Consider the following 21732-nt stretch of genomic DNA (forward strand, 5'->3'; position numbering starts at 1 on the left):
ACTAAGTCGTTGTTCTTCACGAAGTAACTCACCAAAAAAAACATCAAGAGAAGGAACATGAGAGCGATTCAGCAGAGGAGCGAACAAATTCATGCTCGGTGCGGAGTTTCATAAGAAATTGATCACGACTAGTCTTGTGAAGACGTTGAATAGTGAGAAGAGAGGCAACATAAACATCCGCGGTAACTGGATCAGAATATTCGTTCCAAAGAGTCAGAAACACCAAATAATAGTCTTGGATGGAGCAATTGTCATGTTGAAACATGGCAATCGCACACTCTAATTAAAAACGACGGGCACCCTTATCTTGATGGATGGTATACTGTTTTTAAATAAGTCCACATGGATTGGGCGTGTGGGGAAGCTGCTGGAGATGAAATTTCAGTAGGGGACAGATCGGCAGTGTCTGTGGGTGACTATGTTGTTGTTTTTGCAATATATGTTGTAGATCTTGTGTTCTTGAATTGGCAGTGTCGCTTAGGAATTTTCCTGCAACTTCTCTGGCTTCCGGCAGCTGCTGGCCTTTTTTTGGGGCTACAATGTTGCTGGGAGTTCTTCTACAACGGTAGACATGAATCAGATTTAGGGTTTTGGGCTTCCATTCGATGATAGCTGTGACAATTAGGGTTTAGGTCTTAGAATCTTGCTCTGATACCATGTTGAATAACTGGGTGAAATGGAAGACCTAAAAACAATGATAAGTCTCTCCCTCTATTTATAATATATGTCAAGTACAATTGGAATGACCATAATACACTTACTAACTCACATTTATTACTAACAAAACTCTTAACACATGATAATAATGCTAAATGATTATATAACCATTAACAACCTAAAAGCTCAAGCTTTTAGGTTGTGGGCCAATAATGTATATTAAGCTTTAACACTTTCCTGCACATGCAGCTTGACAGCTCGTGGAGAGATAAACACATGGTTGATAACACCCATTATAGGGAATACAACAACTTTTTAAAATCCACATAATAAATGTGGGCAACTAGACCAGAACCTAGGACCTCCTGGTAACTAGCTCTAAAACCATGTTAGATTACCGCTTTACCTAAAATCTTAAGCTTTTAGGTTGTGGGCCAACAATGTATATCAAGCTTTAACATGTACAAATGAGTCATAAAAAAAGCTGCATTATTTTGTTCCCAAGAAATATTGTAAATATTGGAGCAGGAGTTTGAAAAGGTGCTTAGAATGTTTCACATCTAAGCTAGGATGAGTTCAAACCGGTGAGGTCAATGTTTCGGAGTTATGTCAGCATTGTTTAGGAGGATGGGAGGATGTGGAAGATGGGTGGGATGGCAATAGTGCCAAAGGAGGTGTTTGCGGCATTCCATCAAGGCCAGTGCCAAAGCCAAGCTTGAGGATGTGGAGATGATGGTGACTCTGATGGGAGTTGTGATGATTATTGTGAACGAGAACTGGTAGCAGAAGAGGAATCAGACTCCAAACCCTGCAATTTGATCACCAACCAACCTCACTTTAGCTGACCACCATGTTTTCTGCCACTGTAACCTACTTTTCCACCTCCAATTGAGTCCATCTCTGACCGTAAACTGCCGTGTTCACCTCTTCCAAGTTGTAACGTTACAACTTTCTTGTAGAACTTATTATATGCATGGACATTCATACATCAAGACACAGACTTAATGGCATGGAGAGATTATTGAGCCAGAGGTAGCCATACCTAGATCTAAAGTTACCACTATCCTTGTCATTTTGGCCGCAACCATTGCAGCCCCCATCACAGTTATCCCTTTACCAATCATTTTGTTCGTGCGCAATCACCCCTGGTGGTGCTTGGGGCACGACCTACAGATGCAGGACTGATATGGGAAAAGTAGAAAAATTAATTTTGGGTGTGTTTTATGGAAGAAGTTCATACCAGGTGAAATAAGTTTCTTGGTAGCCTAACTGTAACAATAATCAATCTTTACGGTCAGATAGCCCAATAATTCTAGATAAAATAGACTGACCCTGACCATACAAAACTAAGCTCGATAAAATAAAGAGAACTCTAAAAAAGAACTAAAAATGAAGGTCTCAATGGTGTTTAATTGTGGATCTCAGTTTGCATTTTCCATTTTTAGTTTTCCAATGAATTTCAGAAATGCCAGCTTATTTTTAAGTTTTGCAACAGATATATAAAGAAACTAGAAAACAATAAAATGTTTTGGTACTATTCACTTGTGGAAAATGGTTTTATTTTCCATCTCCAATTTTTCAGATAATTAAAAACTGCCACCTTTGTTTTTTCAATATTCTAAATTTGTATAAGAAAGTTGTAAAACATCTTTTTATTGTTTTCTAGATTTCTGATTTCTTAAATTTATGAAAAATTGAAAAACAAAGTGTCTTTTCTGTAATTATTTGGAATTCTACTTATGAAAAGCGAAAATTGTTTTTCACGACTAAACGTACACTTTATTTTCTACTTTTTAATACGAATATCAGAAAACTGAAAAATAAGCTGGTATGTTTATAATTCTTTGAAAAAATAATAATGGAAAATGGGACTGTTTTCTAGAACTAAACAGGCCCCAAATGCCCTTAACATAAGACCTGTAAAGAAATTAAAACAACCCAAAAATTCCCTTGCAAATGGTACTACTATGGTACTCATGGACAGTCCTTGCACTACATCACTACAGTATCACTACAGTGCTCGTTAACAGTACTTAGCTGCAGTACTGTGAATAGTACCTGAATGCAATATTTAATTCGATTCCCAACCAACTCTTTGCATTATCCCATGAAAATTAAATCCATTTTGTTGATAAATTTCAAATTTTTGCTCTTCGCTAAATGTATAACGAAGGCACCACCACTGGCCTGAAATATCCCTCTCCATAAGCCCAAGATAAGAACCTATGACCTGCATATGTCTTTCTTCTTCATCATCATGGCTGGCTGAATTTGATTCTCTCCCACTCTTCTTTGTTACTTGTGAATGGTTGGGCCTTCTTTCATATCTTCTAATAGAAAAGGAAAAAGATTGTGTGATATCTTGTGAGAAGCTAGGCCTACTTTGCAAAATAATGGAAGAAGTTTAAGAATTGGCTTGCTGCAGTCGAAAGGTCGTGGACATAATTGAAATTTGTTGCAAAGTTCAGGATTTTTTGGTCACTAGATCCATCTATATATTCTGTTTATACTGTGCTAATATTTTTGCTTGTAATATTTTAATGTTTTCTTTTTGTGTCAATGAAAAGAATAAGTCTATAACGGTTATTGAATAGTGCAGTGTAGATTTGCGATCTATTTAGATATGTTTGTTACTTTCCATCTGTTCTGAATTTTTTTCCCCTGTGCATGTGATCTTTAAATACGCGTTGAGTAATTTATTTATTTTTGCTTAATCCTTTTATTGTTCAGGATGAGAAGAATATTGTGGATTCTGCAACTCATTCTATGACAAATGGTCCCGAAATGAGATCTGAAATATCTCAGCCACCTGTGGCAAGTATTCTTGGGCTATCATCTTCAAGGACAGTCCTGCCTTCACAGAGTATGGGCCTTGTTTATGTTTCGTACCATTTGATTTTGTGAGCATGGAATGTAACTGCCTTCTCAAATTTTAATTGCTACTGTGTTTCAGAACCTAGTTTGCTTGGGGCTCCTGGTAGACGAGAATGTATCAATACTGAATCTGACCCTGACATGAAAAGAAGATTCCTTATTATGAAGCATGGTCAAGATGTACGCAGTCAAAGCTCTGGTGAACCACCTCTTCTTTCTAGATTTCCTCCACAGGTTTCAACAGCCTCAATTCAACCACAGGGAGGCTGGTTGGTGGAAGAAGACATGCACACACGAGCTTCTGGATTTGAATATGATGCATTGAAATCTGATAAGCAGAGAGCTCACCAAGCTTTACTTGGTCATGGTACACCCGCTTCCACTCCACCTGCATTATTGTCGCATGGATCTCAAGTGAAGGGTGAAGAGGTTTGTTGTATTATATTTTTCATTAAGTTCATCATAAAGTTCACTTGCTAGCGTTAACATTTGATGTAAATATGTGCTATTTGAATTGTTGAACTGTTTATCTAGTTAAATCTTGATTTGCAGGCATGTGTTGGACATGAACGGAAAAAGCAAAATCTTGTTGTTGCAACTCTGCCATCCGGTGTGTGAATTCTCTTTTGAACTAAATCATCTTGTTAGCTTATTCTAATATTGTTTTGCATTGATTTGCATCGAATTGGCATAGGATTTTGTTAAAAAAAGGTCATTTAGAACTTGGGAATCCGTCGAGGTGACTTTATACATGCAAAAATTAGTCTTTCAAATGAGCTATTGTGCCTTGAAGAAAGATAGTATCACCCACAATATGGGATTTCAATGAATCTATAATAAGGTTTCTGTTTGTGCAAAGAATAGCTCTTTTAAGTGATAATGTTGGAGGACTGTACACTTGCTTGATATGATAAAAATATATAATTAAATGTAGGATGCACTTTGAATCTTGTAAAATATTGGGAAAAATTTCTTTGCATAAAAAATTATTGAAATCATCAATATATACTATATATAAAATATGAATGTTTTTGATTGTAAAACGTTGTCTTGATAAATGTATCCTTAAATCTTCCAAAATACAGGAAAGTGAATGCCTATTGCATAATAGCTATTATATTTATATATACATGTACCATTCAAAATATCCTACCTACACAAAGCACATACCACCATAATATACCCGCACAAGCACCCATATGTGCATGCCGGTTGCATAATAGCTATTATACATATATACACATTTACCTTTCAAAATATCCTACCTACACATAGGACACAATTACAACCACCCTAATATATCAACATATGATTGTGCATAATGGTTCAACCCTAACTTTATTTTCCCTTCCCCCCCCCCCCCCCACCACATATTGGCGAGATATGAAATCAGGATAGGTTTTCTGTATTTCTTCAATGAATAATTTGTACAAGCCAATACGTTATACTTGTAGTACAATCGGGATTTTAATAATAGACAATTCTCTACATAAATATCCCCTAAATCACTCCAAGACACTCGGGATTTCTACACTCCCCCCTAAGTTGGATCATAGAAATTGATCATATCCAACTTGTAGATGAAATCATCAAAACTCTGTCGGGCTAACCCTTTGGTAAAGATGTTTGTTGTTTGTTCCTTGGTAGGAACATAAGTCATACAAATGGTTCCTTCTTCAACATTTTCTTTGATAAAGTGTCGGTTCACTTCTACATGCTTAGTCCTGTTATGTTGAATTGGATTGAGAGAGATATTGATTGCTGCTTTGTTATCACAGTAGAGTTTGATAGGGAATTTCACTGTGATCTGCAGTTCTTCTAAAAGTTTCTGTAACCTTCACATATCCCTTGTGCAACTACCCTGAACTCAACTTCATCACTACTTCGAGCCACTACATTCTGTTTTTTACTCCTCCAAGTCACCAAATTTCCCCATATAAAGGTGCAATATTTGGTGATAGACCTTCCATCTTCCGCTGATCTTGCCTAATCAGCATCTGTGGAAACTTCTACTTCCTTGCTTTCACACTTCTTGAAGAAGAGTCCTTTGCCCGGAGAACCCTTAAGATACTTGAGAATCTTGTACGCAGCCTCTAGGTGAGTCTCCTTTGGTGAATGCATGTGTTGGCTTACCATACTTACTGCAAAAGCAATGTTGGGCCTAGTATGTGATAGATAGATTAGTTTACCAACCAATCTCTGATACTTCTCCTTTTCAACCGATATTGTCTTCAACTCTCTTTATTGCTTCAATGGGGGTTTCACTGGGTAAGCATCCAAGCATGTCAGTTTCGGTTAGGAGATCAAGGATATACTTTCGCCGAGAGACATTGATACCCCCTTTTTGATCTAGCAACTTCCATTCCCAAGAAGTACCGCATTTGCCCTACGTCTTTAACTTCAAACTCTGTAGCGAGGACTTTTTTCAATCTTTCCATCTCCACTGTATCATCTCCAGTTAGGATTATATCATCAACATACACAATCAGAATTGTTTTCTTCCCACTTTCAGACTGTTGGAAAAACATAGTGTGATCTGATTGCCCTTGTCGATATCCTTGGTTCTTTATCACCTTCGCAAATCTGTCGAACCATGCTCTAGGAGATTGCTGTTTAGATGCCCTTCAAAAAAATGGGGTTGTCGGACGCAAAAATAGGCATATTCTTGAAGTAGCTCGAGCATTGATGTTCACTACAAATATGAAAAAATATTTTTGGGGCGATGCCATTTTAACAGTTACATATCTCATTAATAGAATGCCTAGTCGGGTTCTTTCTTTTGCCACTCTTCTTCAAAAATTCCGAGCTTGTTTTCCCAACTCTCGGCTCAACTCCAATCTCTCCTTAAAATTTTTTGGGTGTGCTGCATTTGTACCTGTTCATGCTCACAGTAGAGATAAATTGGAACCTCGTGCCATTAATTGCGTTTTTATTGGTTACTCTCGTACTCAGAAAGGCTACAAATGTTATGATATTGCCATGAAAAAATTGTTTGTTAGCCTTGATGTCACGTTCTTTGAAACCACTCCGTACTTCCAATAGCCCTCTCTCTTCAAGGGGAGAATTGGAGTGAAGATCGGTTCTTTGATTTCTCTGTTGATGAATCTGTGTCATACACTGAGTCTGTCAACACCACTGTCATTACACCATTCCCTGATCTGTCATGTACAAAAGACCATTTAAACTGAGGGGGAGATGCAAAAAAACAAAATAACAAGGAGATACTTGTTTATTCAAGGAAGCCAAAATCAAAGAATAGGGAGAATCTCGTACCTGAGGCACCAAGAGAGTTGGAACCAGTGATAGCTCTGGGCAACCAGGAGTTCACGCCCAATCCCGATAAGGTAATAGAGCCAAGTGGCCATAAGATTCCTTCTGATAAGTCTACACTTGATGACATCAATTTACCCATTGCTCTAAGGGAACAAACTAGGTCATGTATTCTCCATCCCATTTCAAAATTCATGTCTTATAAAACTCTCTCTACAGGTGTCGTGCTTTTACCTCTAACCTTGACAAGATAAAAATTCCAAAGAATATTCAGGAAGCCTTGGAGATTCCTGAATAAAGGGAAGCCATCATGGAGGAATGCGGGCCCTGGAAAAGAGTGGAACTTGGGATGTTATGAATTTGCCGAGAGGGAAGAAGCCAGTAGGCTGCAAATGGGTCTTCACGGTGAAATATAGAGCTGTTGGGACTGTTGAACGGTATAAAGCCTGTCTTGTTGCAAAAGAGTTTACACAGACCTATGACATTGACTACACGGAGACGTTTGTATTGGTGGCAAAATTGAATACAGTTCGGGTTCTCTTGTCCTTCGCAGCCAACTTAGATTGACCACTTTAGCAACTTGACATTAAGAATGCATTTCTAAATGACGAGTTAGAAGAAAAAGTCTACATGACAATACCACCAGGTTTCAGTAGGAAAGGTGAAGAAAACAGAGTATGTGAACTCAAGAAGTCCCTATATGGACTCTAGCAATCTCCTAGAGCATGGTTCGACAGATTTGCGAAGGTGATAAAGAAACAAGGATATCGACAATGGCAATCAAATCACACTATGTTTTTCCAACAGTTTGAAAGTGAGAAGAAAACAATTCTGATTGTGTATGTTGATGATATAATCCTAACTGGAGATGGAAAGTCCTAGCTGTTGAGTTTGAAGTTAAAGACTTGAGACAAATGCGGTACTTCTTGGGAATGGAAGTTGTTAGATCAAAAAAGAGTATCAGTGTCTCTCAGCGAAAGTATATCCTTGATCTCCAAACCAAAATTGACATGCTTGGATGCTAACCCAGTGAAACCCCCATTGAAGCAGTAAAGAGAGTTGAAGACTGCGGAATATCGGTTGAAAAGGAGAGGTATCAGAGATTGGTTGGTGAACTAATCTATCTATCACACACTAGACCTGACATTGCATTTGCAGTAAGTGTGGTAAGCTAACACATGGATTCACCAAAGGAGATCACCTGGCTGTGTTCAAGTTTCTCAGGCATCTCAAGGGTTCTCCTGGCAAAGGGCTCTTCTTCAAGAAGTGTGAAAGTAAGGAAGTAAAAGTTTTCACAAATGCTGATTGGGCAGGATTAGCGGAAGATAGAAGGTCTACCACCGGATATTGCACCTTTGTATGGGGAAATTTGGTGACTTGGGAGGAGTAAAAAATAGAATGTAGTGGCTCGAAGTAACGTTGAAGCTGAGTTAAGGGCAGTTGCACGAGGGATATGTGAAGGACTGAGGTTACAGAAACTTTTGGAAGAACTACAGATCACGGTGCAATTCCCTATCAAACTCTACTGTGATAACAAAGCAGCCATCGGTATCTCTCTCAATCTAGTTCAACATGACAGGACTAAGCATGTAGAAGTGGACCGACACTTTATCCAAGAAAAGGTTGAAGAAGGAACCGTTTGTATGACTTATGTTCCTACCAAGGAACAAACAACAGACATCTTTACCAAAGGGTTAGCCCAATAGAGTTTTGATGATTTCATCTACAAGTTGGATATGATCAATATCTATGATCCAACTTGGGGGGGGGGGGGGAGTGTAGAAATCCTGAGTTTCTTGGAGTGATTTAGGGGGTATTTATGTAAAAAATTGTCTATTATTGAGAGAGATTATTTTAGGAGATTGTTTCCACCTTTAGCATACCCGATTGTATTATAAGTATAATGTATTGACTTGTACAACTTATTCATTCAAGAAATACAGAAAGCTTATTTTAATTTCACCCCCCCCCCCCCCCCCCCCGTGGCGCTGCCCTCGGACCCCTGTGTCTCGGAGGGGGACATCTTATGTCTTCATAGTACCATTGCGGTCTACCACTTCGACCTCATCTGAGCCATACGTCAGGTAAGTGTGCCAATCAACTTGTGGGAGGTGGGCATTGCGCACACATATATACCAACAGTTTTCCTACCTTACACACCCAATTTCCGTCAATGAATATCCATCCACCCCATCACCAATTAGAATCAGCTCAGGTTCCCCTTAAAGCTTGAAATTGTATCAACATGAAGGACATGCCCATGTGTTGCATTCAATTCTTTTTTAAAGACTTAAAAATTTGGTAAGACTAGAAAATAATGCATGTTTTGTTGAGGGATGAAAGTGAACCCTATATTTAGAGAGAATTATTGCCCATTACTTTGTTTTGCTTGGACTATTCAGAAAATGAAAAAATAAAATAAAATTCAGATTAGTTAATACTAATAAAGCTCAATTTGATAAATATATTCCATGAATCATATATTTAAACATCATTAAACGTGGAATTTTTAAATAATTTAATGAGTTAATAATGCTGCATTAATTTATATGGAAACACTCATCCCCAATATAAGCAGTTATTTGCTTATATGGTGCAACTTGTGCATACCAGATGTAGCACCAACAGACGAATCAATAGATCCACAATGTAATTGTGATTTGTACCAGATTTGTACCAGAAAACCCAATTTCACAAATCCTACGTGTATTACAGCCTCCACATAACGCCAAAATGATGAAATGTTAGGCTAAAGCTATTGCATACCTGCATGGGTGCATTCCTTTGGTCATTTCAGCTTCTAGTAGTTAACATTGAATCCTCTATTTTTGCAATGACTTCTGTCGCTTGTGATTTTTCCCAGCCCACATGTTCTGCCACCTGCAAAACAGGCAATAAACTTAGAATGCCCTGAAGTACCTTGAGGAGATCTCCCCAGGTCTTCAGTTTGACCAAGCGCAGGCATAGTTTTTGTTGCATAATGGCCATTGCATAACACAGAATCGGTGGCTTCTGAGTTCGTCACAAGGTGATATATCAGAGGTCTTCCAATTCACGATCATAAGTTGAGGTCTGTTATGGAACCATAACAGCTATCATGGACCTTATTTTTATTTTTTTATTTATTATTTTTTTTGCATTTTTCCCTTAATTGAAGTTTAGAAACTCAATTTTAAGTTGTCTTATTTTGGTTAGTAGTGTTTTTTTTTTTTTTTGAATAATAATTTTATGAAGTGTTTTTTTTTAGGATTTGGTTTCTTGACATTTAGCATGCATTTTTTAATAACTAGCGTTCAAATAAGCCTAACTTCTCTTAGTTCTTCGATATTTTTCTTTTTTATGTGTTTTTGATAGCAAAAGAAGAGTTTTCATGATAAGAGGAGAATTTACAAAAAGGAGAAAAAGACACCTCCTGTCAATTCTGGAAACATAAAGAAAAAATAAACCAATAAAACAAAAGGTGGGAAAAAAACATAATTTAGCGCAGAAGATTCTTCAGTCTCACAGAATATCCAAAAATCTAACTCCCTTAAAGCAACCAAACTCAACACACCATAAAGAAGCCAGGTAATGAATCTTCTCTCAAACCAGCTGCCAATTCAATTTTCTCTCTGAAAAAGTATGTGCATTATGCTCCAACCATAATCACCACAACACTGCAAAAATACCACACTTCTCGTAGTATCATCGTCTCCTTCCTTCTACCAAACCCCTTAGAGGGAATAGAAAAAAATTCGTCCACCAACGCTGGACAGACCCAAGATTCTCCCATCACACCAAATAAATTATTCCAAATTCTTCAAGCATAGTCACAGTGTAAAAATAAATGAGGTGCTGTCTCAGAATTCAAATAGCATAACATGCATACATCTGAAGATAAGGCCTTCAAAGGTCTCCTAGCCTGGAACAGATTATTAGTGTTGGTTTTATTAAGCACAATCAACCATATGATTCATGCTTTTAAATAGTGGTAGCTGGTAGCTTAGCGTAATAGCAATGGGTGTACCAGGAAGCAGGAGTAGCAGATGTTACATAACAGGAAGTGGGTGGTAACGGTTGTGATTTTTTTTTCAAGCACGCACAACCTTATGCATATTAGTATATTTGCATGTTTTAAGCTTTTAGTTATTAGAAAGAGTTTAGTGTACTTTGAATCCTTTAGTTCAACTAAGTTGTTTGGGTAAGGGCAACAAATTTGCATTTTTTAAAAAACTACCATTGATTGAAAAATTGTGTGTGTATTTCTACTTTTTCATTATTTTTATGTGTGATAAAATTATTAATAAAATAAAAATACATTATACACTCCATTAGTTTATCAAACACATGAGACATATGGATAATACAAATGTACAATAAATTAAACAAGTGCTATTTGTTAAAGTAATAAAAATTTAACAATTTAGACCAACAAGTTATATTGTATAACTATAATGTTTAAAATTATAATATATAACCATAAAAATTATCATAAAATAAATAAAGTAATAATTTGAACACGAAAAAAAAACTAGAAAAGAAAAGAAGGTTGAAGGTGAAAAAAATAGAACATAAATATCAATTACTAATATTAGCAAAATAAAATATTTTCTTGACAAAGTAGTGTTATCAAATAGTTAATTAACGCATCTGTTGTGAGTATTTAAGAAAGTATAGTAAATTTTGTATCATTATCATCCTCACTATATTCTTTTCCCCCCTTTCTTCACATAGTAAATTGGGAATGCTTTATGAAAGGGGAGAAAAAACAGAAGAGAGAGGAAAAAGTACATATATATATAAAGGCCGCTACAGACGTTATGTAACAGATATAGGACTATTATATGTACTTTTTCCTCCCACTATTTTGCAGTGTGTAATGGTGTTGGGAACCCAAAAAGCCATTATGTAACGGAATTACATAACGGTCGTTCCCACTATTTAAAACCATTCCCCATGTTAATATGAAAGCCTTAAATTTTTGAGGGAGCTTTTGCCTTAGAAATGGAAGAATATAGGGGAAAACAAGAATTAGAACGGGTCAAAAACTTAAAAAAAAAAAAAAAAAAAGATTAACAAGAGTAAATCCCCGAATGATCCAAAAACCCAAGAACACGATCCCTAGTTAAAGAAAGATGGCTGTTGTTCAATAACAATAACAAGGATGAAAGTTCCAATAGTTCTTTATTGTTAAGAGGTCTTCTGAAACGAAAATTCCGAGAGACCAAAAGGCTACCCAAATCAACCACAAGGAAGGAGATCATACTACCTTGTCTTGAGCTCAACCGAAAGAGACGTGGAAAATGTGTGGCTATAATATCATTCCCCAACCACGGATCTTTCCAAAATTGAATCCGAGAGCCCATCTCCACAACAAATTTAATGTGAGGCGTAAATGAGGAGTATATATGAGAAATAGATCTCCAAGGGATCTCTGATGAACATCTTAAGCTAATATTGGTACACCACCTATTCTCACCCACCACATACTTGCTTCTAATCACACTATGCCAAGGGGGGGCAATCTTCAAAGGGAAATTGCCATAACCACTTAGCTAAAAGGGTGATGTTTTTAGACACCAAATTTCTAAGACCCAGCCCTCCCTCCAATAAATGATCCCTAAAACCCCTGACCCTAGACCACAGAAAATCCCTTCTGATTTTATGAATCTTCTTAGCGATCCCCATTGGCATTCTAAAAGCGGACAAATAATATAACAGGATATTAGATAAGCAGGCCTGGAAGAGGGTGATTCTACTCTCTAAGGAAAAAAGAACCTCCTTCCAGCCATCAAGCCTCTTAGCAACTCTCTCCACCACCAGAATCCAAAAATCCACACATCTAGGATTGCCCCCCAATGGGATGCCTAGATAAGTTAGAGGCCACTCTAATACCCCACGCTTGACAATAGAAGACAGCTCCCTAACTTGACCAACAGACACATTAATATTCGCTAATCCACTTTTCCCTATATTTATTTTAAGCCCCAAAATTTTCTCAAAAACTTAGAATACCCAAAATACAGTCAAAAGAAGGGTCGTGATCTTTTAAAAGGAAAATGGTATCATCTTCAAACTGAAGATTAGAGACCACAACTCCCTCTCTCCCCACTTCCAACCCTTTCACCAACCCCTTATCCACAGCCCAATTTGCCATTCTACTTAACACATCGGCTTCTTAGACAAACAAAAAAGGGAAAAGTGGATCCCTTTTCTAATGCCTTTCGAAGCCCTAAAACAGGACTTAGCTTCCCATTCACTACTATTGAGAACCACACATTAGACAAACAACCCTTGTCCACTTGTGTCAATGCTCAATGACACCCTTCTTACAAAAAGTTTATTTAGAAATTCCAACTAATTCTATAATAGGCCTTCTCAAAATCCAATTTCAAAATAAAACCCCTCTTCTTCCTCCTATGAATATCCTCCACTACCTTATTAGCCACCAGATAGCATCCACAATTTGTCTCCCCCCTGCAAAAGCACTCTGAGCCGTAGACATAGTCTTATCTATCACTGCACTCAGCCTATTAGCTAGAATTTTGGTGATGATCTTTTAGACACTTGAGACTAGACTAATAGGTCCGAAGTCCTCTACCTTAATGGATATAGATTTTTTACGTACAAGGGTAATAAAATTAGAATTAATGCTCTTACTCAGCCTCCCATTCCCATAAAATTCAGAAAATACTTTAAATAGATCATCCTTAATAGTATCCTAGCAGTCTTGAAAGAAATTCAAATTAAGACCATTCGAATTGGAGCCTTATCCCTGTCCATCCCAAAAACTTACCGCCCCTCATCTCCTCCTCCTCCAATGATCTCTCTAACCAAAGCATTTGATCTCTAGAGAGTGATTTCATTCTAACCTCTCAACCATCGGTCTCCAAGAAACCTCCTTCGAAATAGAGATTTTCTAAGACAATAGAGATCTTAGAAGCAATCTATTAGGATTGTTACTAATTGTCCCTTCCCCCACCTCAAGCTCCCTAATCAATATTTTCCTCATCTTACCATTAGCAAGCCTATGGAAGAAACTGGTATTACCATCACCTTCCTTGACCCATTTGAATATAGTTTTTTGTCTCCAGCTTCTCATTTCCTTGATGATCACCTCTTTGAGCTCATTCGTTAGAGAGATCATTCTAGTCCCCTAGTTGAAATGTGGAAAAGAACACTAAATATTCCACTAACTTATGAAAAAGATTTCATTCCCTTTAACTAGATGATAATTGTCATCTAATTACTAGGGATATTTACAACCTACTAAAAATAGAATATCCTATTTAAAATGGAAAGCAGTAAAATAGGAAAGACTATCTACAGAATCGGGTAACATGCTACCCAAATCCCCTTGGATTGTGGAAATATGTAGGCACATACAACATCTTGATTATTCCTTCCTCTATTTTTTATTTTATGAAATGTCAATCAATCTCCATGTATTTTGTTCTATCATGATGCAGTGGGTTCTTTGCTATGCTGATGGCTGACTGATTGTCACAGAACATATTCATGGGTTTTTCACCTGAAATCTTTGATTCCTTTAGAAGCCTTCTTAGCCTTATTCCTTCACAGATGCCGTGTGCCATTTGCCTGAATTCAGCTTCTGCACTGCTTCTTGACACAACTGATTGCTTCTTACTTTGCCATGTAACTAGGTTTCCCCACACATATGTGCAGTACCCAGAAGTTGACCTTCGATCATGTATTGATCTTGCCCAATCTGCATTACTGAATACTTCAATATCTCTTCTTTGATTCTTCTCAAAAAATAATCCTTTACCTGATGTTAGTATCAAATATCGTAGGATTCTATAAACTGCCTCCATACATTCTTCATTGGGATTATTCATGAATTGATTCACCATTGTGACAGAGAAGCCCATATCAGGTCGAGTGTGAGACAAATATATAAGTGTTCCAACTAGTCTTTGATATCTGCCTTTATCCACTAGTGCACTGTCTTCCTTGGCTCCTAGTTTGGTTGAATCCAAAGGAGTATCTGCCGGCTTTCACACGAGCATCCCAGTCTCTTTCAAAAGATCTAGAACATATTTCTTTTGGGATACAAAGATTCCCTTCCTTGACCGTGCCACTTCCATGCCTAGGAAGTATTTGAGATTCCCAAGGTCCTTGATTTCAAATTCTTTAGCTAGAAGACTTTTGAAACTACTCATTTTATCCTCATAATCTCCCGTTAGAATGATGTCGTCCACATATAAAATGAGGTTAGAAATTTTCCCTTCAGGAGAGTATTTAATAAATAGTGTATGATCTGATTGACATTGAGAATAGCCATACCTCCTGACTACCTTTGTGAATATCTCAAACCAGGCTCTTGGGTATTGCTTGAGCCCATATAAAGATCTTTTGAGTTTGCAGACTTTGTTGTGTGTAGCTTGTGTCTTGAATCTAGGAGTGTAGCTTGTGTCTTGAATCTAGGAGGAATTTCCATGTAGACTTCTTCAGCTATGTCTCCATTGAGGAAGGCATTCTTGACATCTATTTGGTGAAGAGGCTAGTCTAAATTTGATGCCAAAGATAAGAGGATCCACACTGTATTTAACTTGGCTACAAGGGGCAAATGTCTCTTTGTAGTCGATTCCATATGATTAAGTGAATCCCTTTGTTACCAGTCGAGCTTTGAATCGGTTAACACTTCCATCTTCATTGTATTTCACAGTAAATATCCATTTGCAACCTATCAGACGTTTTCTAGTTGGTTATTTTGTGATCTCCTATGTTCCATTCTTTTCTAGTGCACTGATTTCTTCCCAGACAGTAGACTTCCATTCAGGTGTACCGAGAGCCTCTTGTGTGTTATTATAAACTTGGATTTTGTCGAGGTTGGTAACAAAAGATCTAAAATTCGATGCCAGCCCCTGATATGACGCAAAAGTGTATATTGGGTGTTTTGTGCATGATCTCACACCTTTTCTTACAGCAATTAGGACAATCACTATCATCATTAGTTAACTCATTATGGGAAGTTTCGGGATTAGAGTTACCCGATGAATTTTCACTTGAATTAGGGCTCGGATCAGACTCTTGTATTTGCTTAAGGGATGCTTGTTGTTCTATCTCCTTTTGGTTCCTTCTCCTCTGTGAATTAACTCATCATTTTTTGTTGGTTGAATAGTTTCTAGATGCTGATGTTTCACTAGAGATTCTAAGAAGGGCTAGATAACTCTTCAAAGCTAGAATTCCTGTGTAATCTCCACCTGAATTTCTAATACGGTTTTTGCTCAAAAGAGGTGACATCCATGGAGTGATAATATCTTTTAGTAGCTGGTGAATAGCATTTATAAACCTTTTGGTTTGGAGAGTACTCGAGAAAAATGCACTTAAGGGCTCTAGGATCAAGTTTACCCCGATGTTGACTATGAACATGAACAAAAGCTGAGCACCCGAATACTTTGAAGGGAATAGTGGAGATGAGTCGAGTATTGGGAATGGACTGAAGTAGAGCTCGACAGGGAGTTTGAAATTTGAGAACGCAAGAGGGCATCCTATTTATGAGGTAGGCTGCAGTGAGAATGGCTTCACCCCAAAAGTGTTTCGGTAGATGTGTAGAGAACATGAGAGAGCGGGCAACTTCCAGTAGGTGCCAGTTTTTTCTTTCGGCAATTCCATTTTGCCGAGGAGTGTCGACACAGGAACTTTGGTGTATTATACCTTGACTCGAGATAATCATAAAAAATGGATTGGAAATATTATTTGGCATCATCAGTTTTCACAATCTGTATTTTTGCTTGGAATTGTGTTTAGATCATGGTGTTAAAATTTTTGAAAATTTGGCCTGCCTCTAGCTTATCTTTCATGAGGAATATCTAGGTAAGTCTAGTGTGATCATCTATAAAAGATATAAACCAGCGAGATCCAGTAGTGTTCTTGATCCTAGATGGCCCCCACACATTACATTGAATCATTGAAAAGGGTTAGGATGCTTTGTAGGGTCGTTGGGATAAGAGTTGCGAACATGTTTTGAAAATTGACACATGTCACTTTGAAAATCATTTGGATTTTTATTATTGAATAATGAAGAAAAGAGTTTCTAGAGATCCAAGAAATTTGGATGTCCTAACCTATAGTGCCACAACATAATTGCACTGTCATTATTAGAACGAATGACAGAAAAATAACTTTGACTTCTAGACACTAAACAATCGGATTTGTGAGTTGTTCCTTGAAGAGGATCATTAACCTCGAGAAGATTGAGGCCCGGACACATCTTAGCACTGCCAATTGTCTTACCTGAATCCAAGACCTGAAATTCACACATATTTCGGAAAAATTTAGTAACACAATTGAGATCCAAAGTGAGTTTACTAATAGATAGTAAATTGCAATCCAAATTTGGCACTAATAGAACTGAGTTAAGTGTTAGGTTCTCTGAAATTTTAATAGTATCTGTACCAACCACCTTTGAGAGTGAACCATCTGCTATCCTGACTGTTAAATTTTCATAAAAGGGACTATTAAGTAGAAGATTTTTTTCTCTCTTTGGTCATATGTACCGGTGTTCCTGAGTCTATAATCCATGGACCTAGCTTCTTCTTTTTAACATTGAGAGCACTTAAAAAATTACCTTTGTTTGCCAAAGAACCGGTGCCAAAATTACCTCTTTGCTAAAAGATAGAGAGGTCGTGGTGTGATCGTAGTCAACGTCTTGAGAAAAAATTTCTCCGTCCTTCTCTGTTGTTGGCAAAGCGAGAAGGTTTCCAATCTGCGAGTTTACCTTGGATTTTTTAGCAGGTTTGGTGTGACCAGGATGTCAACAATGGTCACAACCACGACCTCCCTTTCTTCAGTCTACTGTCACTGCTATTGTATGGATTTCCTCGGACCACAAGGGCTGAACTCTCCAGGTTTGTTGCAGAATCTTAAGGGCCCATCAATATCTTCTTTTGACTCTCCTCTCGACGAACTTTTAAAAACGCTTCTCGGATGTTTGGTAGTGGTTTGGATCCTAGGATTCTTCCTCGTACTTCTTCAACATTTTTATTTAATCCAATTATAAATTTGTATATTCTTTTCTTTTCAACAATTTGTTTATACCTGATTCCATCTTCGGGAAAGCTCCAATTGTGCTCCTCAAATAAGTCTAGCTGTTGCCAGTAGCGGTTGAGGGTGTTGAAGTATTGGGATGCTATCAAATCTTCTTGGCGTAAGTCATGGAGAACACTTTCCACCTTGAATAATTCAGATGTATTCTCATTGTTAGAATGTGTTTCCTTGGTAGCTTCCCAAATCTCCTTTGCTGTTCCATAGAGAAGAAAATTTTCTCCAGTGTCATTTGTCATGGAATTAATGAGCCATGACATGACCATGTTATTTTCCGATTTCCATGTTTTGAACTTCGCATCATCCTTGCTTGGTTGGGCTGCAATTCCTAAGAGAGAATCATCTGTTCCCTTTCTGCATATAAACATCATCACGGAATGGGACCATTGGAGATAGTTATTCCCATTAAGTTTGTGTCTTGTAATGGGCATGAGGCTGCTATCTGAACTGTTGCTGTTGCCCGAGACCATGGCTTCTTGATTGGTGGTGACGTCTGAGACTGAAGATGTGTAGTCACATCTCCTGGTGGCCATACCATATTTGGTCATTTGGGAAGATTAGGGTTCAAAGGATGCTCTGATACCATGTTGAAATGTGGAAAAGAAAACTGACATTCCTCCAACTTATGAAGAAGATTACATTCCATTTAAATAGATGATAATCTCATCTAATTACTAGGGATATTTACAGCCTACTGAAAATTGAATATCCTATTTAAAATGGAAAGCAGTAAAATAGGAAAAACTATCTATATAATCGGGTAACATGCTACCCAAATCCCCTAGAATTGTGGAACCAAAAATAGCTAACAAATCAACTGATTTGTTAGCTGTAAATCTCCTAAAGATCAACCTCTAATAAAGGCTGACAGATATCTCATAATTCTACCCCCCTCATTCTTCGAGAGATTTGTTTCCTCTTCCTTTTTATCCAAGGATTCCAACTCACGTAGAATTTTGTATTTCTAAATGTAACATCACCAAACACCTTGTTCCAAGATTTTAGCTTTTCCTTAAGATTTTTCAACTTCCTCATAAACCTAAAACCTTTCCAACCCCTCCCTAGATTCTCAACCCAAGCGCTTCGCACTAATGGATTAAATGAAGCATGATCCAACCTCACATTCTCAAACCTTAGAGGAGTGGGGGACCCCAAGCTACCCTACTAGATTTTAGCAGAACGGGGAAGTGATCAGAAGTAGGTCTTAGAAGAATAGTTTGGGATAGATTAGAGAAATTGTCCTCCTAGTCACTACAAATAGGAACCTATCCAATCTTCTAGGCACTTGCCCCCACCCCCACCCAAAACAAAAAAAAAAAACACCACCACCACCGTAGACCAAGTATAGGTATCATTGCTTAAAAGCAGATCTCTGAGGCCACTCCCTGATCAATAAGTCCAAATGCTGCATATTAGCAGTAACTCCCTCTCCCCCCCATTCTTCTCCCCTAGAAATCTCACCATGTTAAAATCTTTGCCTACAACCCACTAGGGAAACAAAACCCAAAGACGAAATAAAGCTCATCCCAAAATGTGCTTTTGAGGGTAGGCCTAGATGGACTGACCATACATTGAAGAAACCCACCACCACTGACCCCTCCTTTCCACTTCGACAAGATTTGAGAGGGAAAAGAAACCCACTCAACTATCCACTTTATAAATAGACTGAGAGTTCCACATGATAAGAATGCCCCTTGAAGCACCACGAGATGGTAAGAAGCCCCACTCCCTACACCGACCATCCCAAATAATCCTAATGATCACTTGATCAATCATCTCTAGTTTATTTTCTGAATAAGAAAAATGTCCGGGGAGTACTTAGACAACACTTCCTTAATAAGACTCCTTTTCCTAGCTCCCCTTAAACGCTACGTTCTAATCGATGATCTTCATAATTTAATAACTAATATATGTTCTATTGATCGTTAATTTTATTCTTGTTAAACATTTGAACATTCTATATTTTATTTTTTGAATAACAAAAATTTTATTGATGACTAAAAAAGTACAAAAGATGGCAAAACCTGTATCAAATGCATGCTTCTTCTCAGCAATGGCAACTAAAGCACCCAAGATGATGTTCAATACTTGTAGTATATGATATATTTAAATTGGTTAAAATTTACTAAAATCATTTAAAAGCATTACTTTGTAGGATTCTGGGATCAAAACATTTGAATCTATATGTTTTCAGCAAGTTTGCCAATGCAGAAAATGAATTTGCAGATGCTGTGGCCATTAGCCTCTATGTAATGTCAAGTTGCACTGAGTGAGTGTTATAGTCAATTCCATTGTGATGTGCTTAAATTCTAATGAGACAAATGAGTGCTTGTTTCTTTAGGCTGTTTTGTGTTGTACTTCTATGCCAGTAACCATGTGCGATGTGGGTGTCTCCTCATGGTGTGGATGACACCCCCCTCTTTAAATATATTAATAATGATGAAGTTCTGGGCTTTTGCAATTGTAAAAGGAAAGGAAATTGCTATTTCAATGCTAATGGTTCGTTATCTTTGGATTCTGTGGATGGAAAAGAATGCCAGAATATTTTGTGATTTACAGCTTCCTACTTGTTATGGAATAGACTGGGGGTTCTTTCTAGAATCAAAAACAAGTGTTAGTCCTCATATGCATAGTGTCATGCTTCAGGCGCTTTGCCAGAGCTTTCACAAAATCCGTCGTCAAGATGTACCTGAGAAAGTGGTAGTCAATTCCATTGCAACATGGTTGGATTATAATGAGACAGGTGAACGCCGTTTCTTTAGGTGACCTGACCGCTTTGGTGTAATCCTGTGCCTGTGAAAGTGTGCAATGTTGGTCACCTCATGTTGTGGATATCTTTTCTTTTCTTTTCCCTTTTTTTTTTTTTTCTAATTGGAGAAGTTCTAGGGATTTGGCAAGAGTAAGAAAGGGAGAGTGCCATTGCAGTGCTCTTGGTTTACTTTTTCATGGGTGGAAGGAAATGCTAGAATATTTAATGATCGAGTTACACCTTCCTGCTGGTTATCCGGTAGAGTTGTTTTCTTGTGCTTCTTCTTGGGCTTTAGCTTTTGGGATGTATTACTTTCATGGAATTACGGAGAAATTTTGGGGGTTGAGGGGAGGGGGGGCGCAGATCTTTTTTATTTTTTATTTATTTTGATTATTGATGTACATCTTCTCGTCTGACATTTATATTCTTGTTTTTATATCTTTTCCTTTATTTTTTTTTCAAATAAAAAAAACCAACAGCACCTATAAATGATTGTATGTAAATATTGCAGTCATGTTGAGACAATTGTTATTAGTTATTTTAGAACTTAGAAGCTTTCTAAAAATTGCTGTCAGCAAGCAACATTGATGAAACGTAGTTTAGGGCCTGTTGAGTTGTGGAGAGTAGTTCTATTTTCCATTTCCACTTTACGAAATAATTACAAAAATGCCACCTTGTTCTCTAGTTTTCCAGTTTTATTTTGATGTTTACTCTAAAATTGGAAAACAAGGTAACAATTATTTGGAAAACAAAACTGTGTTCCACAAGTGTACAAGACCTTGATAATTCTGTAGAAAATGGAGTTGATTTCTCTCTATTTATTGAAGATGCTCAACCCATGGGCAGTGGGCATGCAGAGATTAAATTTTTTTTTCGGCTGAGCTTTGAGGGAAACTGTTTCCCCATTAGGAATGTCCGCTCTAAGTATGATATAATCTACCTTTTCTTGTCAATTAGTCATTATGAGAAGGTATCACAGTTTGTGTTTCGAATTGGTCATTCTCTTAGTGCAGGGCACCTGGTGTACAAAGCTCACGCTTATGCAAGGTCTAGGGAAGGGGTGGACCATGATAGGTCTATAGTGCGCAGCCTTAACTTGCAATTTTGCAAGAGGCAGTTTCCATGCCTCGAAC

At 37.5% G+C, this 21732-nt stretch overlaps 1 protein-coding gene across 3 annotated transcripts in view; it reads left to right on the plus strand.

Annotated features, from left to right (window-relative positions):
* The window catches only part of LOC131168306 (RNA polymerase II C-terminal domain phosphatase-like 2), a 49981-nt gene that overhangs the window by 19891 nt on the left and 8358 nt on the right, over positions 1–21732 (plus strand). For all 3 annotated transcript variants that reach the window (XM_058127634.1, XM_058127636.1, XM_058127635.1), the window contains exons 8-10: positions 3388–3520; positions 3611–3960; positions 4084–4141. In XM_058127634.1, coding sequence (XP_057983617.1) covers positions 3388–3520; positions 3611–3960; positions 4084–4141 — 541 coding nt within the window. The remainder of the gene's footprint in view (positions 1–3387; positions 3521–3610; positions 3961–4083; positions 4142–21732) is intronic.

Source organism: Malania oleifera, chromosome 11 (genome assembly GCF_029873635.1).
Source record: "Malania oleifera isolate guangnan ecotype guangnan chromosome 11, ASM2987363v1, whole genome shotgun sequence".
In the NCBI taxonomy this organism is placed as follows: Eukaryota; Viridiplantae; Streptophyta; class Magnoliopsida; order Santalales; family Ximeniaceae; genus Malania; species Malania oleifera.